This window comes from Thermobia domestica, chromosome 6, assembly GCF_964235325.1.
Source record: "Thermobia domestica chromosome 6, izTheDome1.hap1.1, whole genome shotgun sequence".
NCBI lineage: Eukaryota > Metazoa > Arthropoda > Insecta > Zygentoma > Lepismatidae > Thermobia > Thermobia domestica.
Genome location: NC_137459.1, coordinates 170,827,916 through 170,833,915, shown reverse-complemented (window position 1 = coordinate 170,833,915; position 6,000 = coordinate 170,827,916). Strand labels below are relative to the sequence as shown.

At 36.0% G+C, this 6,000-nt stretch overlaps 1 protein-coding gene across 1 annotated transcript in view; it reads left to right on the top strand.

Moving 5' to 3' along the window:
* Positions 1-4,152: 4,152 nt before the first annotated feature.
* LOC145688324 (V-type proton ATPase 21 kDa proteolipid subunit c''-like) overlaps positions 4,153-6,000 on the top strand; it is a 31,296-nt gene continuing 29,448 nt past the window's right edge. The window contains exon 1 of the mRNA XM_081762376.1: positions 4,153-4,329. Within this exon, the coding sequence (XP_081618502.1) occupies positions 4,263-4,329 (67 nt within the window). The 5' untranslated portion in view covers positions 4,153-4,262. The remainder of the gene's footprint in view (positions 4,330-6,000) is intronic.

Here is a 6,000-nt window from a genome sequence, read left to right as displayed (position 1 = left end):
CCTATCCCGTTTAAATGCCAATTCAGCACCGCAACTTGGGGGAAGAAGGAGATATATAAAAATTATCGAAAATGACCATTATCAATGTCAAACTCATGGTTATCGAGGTCATTGGGATGAACAATGACACTTCCGATGCCGTGCCTCGCAACATGGGGGAGGAGGAGATATATAAGTTTATTGAAAATGACCGATATTAGTGCCGAATCCATAGTTTTCGGCGTGTCTGAGACGAACAGTGACACTTCTGATGCCGTTTAAATCCAAATTCAGCCCCGCAACTTGGGGAGAAGGAGGGGAGAGAAATATAAAAATAATCGAAAATGATCGATATCAGAGAGCGCTTTACTAATAGTAAAAGGTGACTGACTAACGAAATATATTACTATTTTTTTTTTTTTTTTTTTTAAGTTTAACCCACGAAGTGGATAATTGATGCTAGTAATTCATATTCACCAGTGAGACTTCAAATAACTTGGAGTTTGATGCCGTTATTTTGTATTTCTAATACAGGTCGAAAGTATTCATATAAATTGAGTTTATACCAGACATAGATAGTTGAGTCATTTTCAGTTTTCACTCAAATTATTCTAAAATATTAAGAGGTTTGACTATAATAATTATTATTTTAATTTTCTCTCTCTTTGTTTTGGTCAGTGTTGCTAAACATCTCATCATCATCATCATAGCTATTCTGCCATTATTGGCAGGTTACTTGCTGCAACTGAGAAGGTTGAATGTTCGGTGCTCCTCAGCTAGTCTCTTCGTCTTGCCGTAGCAATTTTCTGTTTTAATACCTTCCTTCAACTACAGTCTCCTTTGCTCCCTCCCTCTCTTTCCTTCCGAAATACCATCTAGCACGTCCCTCATAATACAGTTCCTCCTCAGCCAATATCCTAACCAGTTCCTATTTCTCCTTTTAACAATATCTAAAATTCTTGTTTTTGTCCCCTACTGCTAATACGTATTTCTAAAACCTTCTCATTCGTTTTACGTTCAAAACAACTAATTCTCTCCTTTTTTTTCTCCATGCCCACATTTCGAATGCCTACAATTTTTAAAATCGATTTTGCGTAATGTCAATTTTATGCCCCATAGAGTACATATTGGAATCAGTGAAACAAAATCTCAATATTTAATTGGAAGTTTGTTTAATACAAGGATTAGCTAATTGTGGTTAAAAAGAAAAATCTGATGCCTTTAGAGTGTAAAAATAATTTCGCAATTCATGGTATTTCAATAATATATGCCGTCTTGATTTTCTTTCATGGGTCTCAGGAGTAGCCTTCCCAGTTTGGGAACCAGTGGAGTGTTGGATCCGTTAAAAAATGTAAACAGATTACGAAACGTTGTGATTTAGGCATATCTTATAAGTAGTGAAGCGTGGGCACCCATTAAAAAATAAAGGACATCACCTATGTTGTACACTATCATCATACTTACACCAAGTTAACCTATATTACATTTAGAAACATACATTGTATTTCCGTTGCTATTGGCGCATTGTAGAGTTTATTATCCCTTATATCCAGACTAAAATTTACCTATGAAAAGGTTGAGATTTCCTAAATGCAAGACTTGCAAGACTCTTGCATGCAAGACCAAGACCAAGACCAAGACTGGGTGTGCAAGACCAAGACCAAGACCAAGATCGAGGATTCCAGTGCAAGACCAAGACCAAGACTGGATGTGCAAGACCAAGACCAAGACCAAGACCAAGACCACCCCGGTCTTGGTCTTGGTCTTGGATTTGCTCATCACTATAAGCAACCATTTTTTCTAACGCATAGGGATGAGCACGACTCAAGCTAAAACTCGACTCGACTCGAATTCAAGTCGAGTTTCGAGTCAAGTCAAAGGTAATATTCTCTAGTCGAGTTCCGAGCCGATTCAGTTTTCCACGTCGAGTTTCGAGTACAATCGAGTTTGATAAATGGCTCGTTCGTTTTAACTCGTCTTGAAATCATGACCTGATTACACTGGGAAACGAAAGCCATGAGAAATGTAAGCTAAACAGTAATATGGAGTACTTTTAGTGTTGCTCACTAGAGGGGACACTGCTCTTATCTCGTCTCGTCTCGATGGCGAGACCACAAAAGATTTTTTATAACAAGCTCAGCTCGGCTCGGCTCAACTGATTAGATGGCTCGAGCCGGCTCACTTGGGGTGAACCATCGGCTCGAGCTGCCTTGGTAGGGATGAGCCATCTGCTCGGTTCGGCTCAAATGAGCCGACGGCTCTAGCCGAGTCGGTTGGGTGAGCTGTTGGCTCGGCTCACTTCTCGGTTCGGGTCGATAGTGAATGAGCTGTGAGTCGAGCTGCTCGAGTCGTTGACAATTCTAAACCCGGGCCGAGCAGTTTTGAAGATATTTTGCCAGTGCCCTATAACTTTTAACAGTGTTTGGCTCGAGTCCGAATACTCAACCTAGACCCTCAACCCAAATTCAGAATCTCGTGAACAATGTCCTTGACTCCTAGACTTCACGAGTACCGAGGTTGGCAATCAACTAGTTTTTCAGTATTCAAATACAAACCGCCTATCTTTCATTTTTATATACAGTGTTATTATTATTATTATTATTATTATTATTATTATTATTATTATTATTATTATTATTATTATTATTATTAATAATAATAATAATAATAATAATAATAATAATAATAATAATAATAATAATAATAATAATAATAGCGGTAGTAATAGTACGGAAAATTGGTCATATTTTTTCACATTTTTAAAGTTTCGGACCTAAAAGTAACACGTACAAGTAACTTACCCAACACTGAGGGTTGGTATTCAAATCAGAAATTTGTTCTCATTGTAACGTATGTGGTATTAACGTTAATGAGGATTGTTAACGTTCCTCATTTTAGCGTCTCCGTATATAGCCTAAATGATTAACATGATGAGTGATAAATATGACTGAGCTTTGAAACGTGACAGTTCATTTGATTTTTTCAAGCACTTCAAAATAGAACTTTATATTTAAAAAAAAAAAAAAAAGTGTTTCCCTGTATTGAAAAAAAGCAGACCTTCTGCAGGCAGATTCGAACTGTTGTCCTTCGATTCCAAAACTTCAACAGCATTACTAAACTCGTTTGACCATCGAGGCAACTCACGAAAAGATACGCTGTAATATCGCTAATATATCGCTCCAAGCGCAGGTTCACACTTGAAGTTTTAAATAGTGATTTTCTGTCTTTTCCAGTAATTTCAACTGAAGATATTGATTAATTTTTGCATATTGGAATTGTGCATGAACTATAAAGTGTATGTTGATTGCATAAATACATAGCTTTCTGTTAACTTCATGTTTCTGTTCAATATCTTCATATGTTACTGATTGTTCCTAGCACCTGTGCACTGTGTCGAATCATTTTCCCTCTAATTTCCCCCGGAATGTTCTTCGCGTAATTATTTGACAGACTATGGTTTCATAAGAATAAAGGATTTTTTTGCTTATAATTTTCTGATTTTGCTTTTTTCTCCATAATTATAAATAATTATTCACTATTACACTGCTTTGTTAAGAAAAACACAAAGAAGCAATACTATATGAAGAAAATTAACTTATTAATGAGAATGCGGAAGTTACAGTATATGCGACTTTTTTTTTTTTTTTTTTTTTCGGATCACGGTACATTAAACTGAGAGCGACATTTGACTGCCCTGTTCATAATCATTACAGGGTTATCCTAGAGTAGCGACCTACATCAACGCAACGCAAAATTTGCTTTTAAACTAGCGATAATCGGACGGCCAATTTAATTACAGTTTGCCTTTCGCGTTGCGTTGCTTCGGATAGTATTTTTCATTTTTTAAAGTAAGCTATGATAGGCAAAATACGTGCTGTGTTGAGTGAATCAAGGACCCCATTCGTAGCGGTGTGCGTCAACGTAACGAAAATTACGTTTTGCTTAGCATTAATAGGCATGGCAATTATAATTGATTTTTTCAAAATTTTGTTTCACTACGATCTACAATTTTTGCGAAGGCTAGTACGGAATAAGTCCCTAAGGGAGAATAATATCCCATATCCTTAATTCCGCCAGTACACGGTGTCACATGTTGTAATTGCCTGCATTTCATTATTCGATAACTCGATTTTTGTCTCGAACTTCTCGATAATGACCTCGATATATCACATGATTAAACTCAAGAAGACCACGGGACAGCTGGTGCGGAAAGTGTTGGGTCTAGTGGTGGGAGTGTACAGAAGATTATAGCCGAATTTTAAGTGTAATTTCCAAATTTCAGAATGCAGCTCCGTACCCAATTGAGCTACACATTTTCTCTTCTATTGACATCTGCTTTAACAGTTATCCGTACGTATCTAGTGTGGAATATAATTATTTTACTTTCGATATCAATTTCACCTCAATTTTGAGAGTAGAAAAAATTTACTTGATAGTTGGAAATATTATTCAATTTAGAATTTTAAAGTTAAGCATTTCCTGAACTCTTCAACGACTAATTTATTTTTTTTTCGTAAATTCTCCCGTGGCAAAATTGCCAATACTGGTTGTCCTGATTTTACCAAGGTGAAATGATTTACATTAATTTGGTATAGCGGTGTAGCGAGTATTACGACAGTGGATTGTTCAGACCAATAGTTTTCTGTAGCCACAGTTAGGTGAAATGGCTTGGTACGAAAGCATTTGTGATCAAGTATTATTTACGAATCTGTTTATAGTGCAGTCTATACTAACCTGGCAATTCTAAGATAACTTTCTAAAGGAATTTCTACAATTCTTAGGTAACATCCTTGCATTTCATTTTTTTTATGTATGTGTATTTTAGGTGCAAGGGAAAATCGCTTTACATAGAATGTTGATTAACGTATTAATTTATTGTCCAAGTATGTGATACTATTTTTGGATATACTTTACAATGCCCGCTCCAGGTGGTACACTCAGTGTTCGAAGTGAAAAAAAAAAAAAAAAAAGCAGAGGCGGTATATTTTATCATGGTTTTGACTCAACATACCTGTTACTTAAATATTGTCTTGATCACTGAAAAACCAGGGACGGTATGTCCTCATTATTGTAAAACCAGAGGCGGTGTGGCATACCACCGCATACAGTCTCACTTCGACCACTGGGTACACTCATTCAGAACGAGCAATTATACTCTATTAATTTTATGAAAATGGGTCAAAACTTTCCTCATCTTAAGCTAACCCGTTCCTACCCGTACCCAACTTATCGCTATCTTACAGTACTCTACTATACTCTTTTAAAGGGTCCTACTTTTTTATGCGCAGCTGGAGCGTGTATTGCAAAGTTTACCCCTGTTTTTGAATAAATTGGTTTGTTTTACAACTTATTTAATCAATCTCAAGATTTGTGTAATTTAGAAATTGCTGTCGAAATATAAATCCTGAGCATGTAACTTTATATAAACAGGGTGTTTCAAAACAACACCTACAAGGTTTGGGAAATGATTCCTGACACGAAGACAAAAAGTATAGGCCAACCTGGGTGCACAAATGCTTCCTTTCGGAGTTACAGGCTGCCGAAAACCTGAAAAAATAGTTTAAAAATCCATAGATCCAAAACTATGGGACCTACCGTAGTCGGGTCAAGACTTCACTTAGCAACTAGTATGTGCATTATCCAAAAATCCATGTTTCAGAATCCTAAGGTACTCACCCAACAATTTTTATAGAGGGACTGGCATATAATTTAAAGTACTCACCAACTACCTCTAGAGATGCAAGTGCTCGAAAAGAAACTTCTTTTTTGAAAAGAAAACTCGTTTTTTTCTGCTTTGCTTTTCGCTTGGAAAATTTTGGGCTTTTTTCAAAATTTTGCTTTTAATTGACAATGCATACTTTGTTTCGCTTCTCTACAGCACAAGAACTCATTTGATTAGTGGTTGATGTAGATAATAATATAGAACCTCTAAAATAAACCATGAATTTCGAAAAGATTTTTTTTTTAATTCTTAACATATTTACATTGTGATTTCCAAAGGATTAACCAATATATATATAT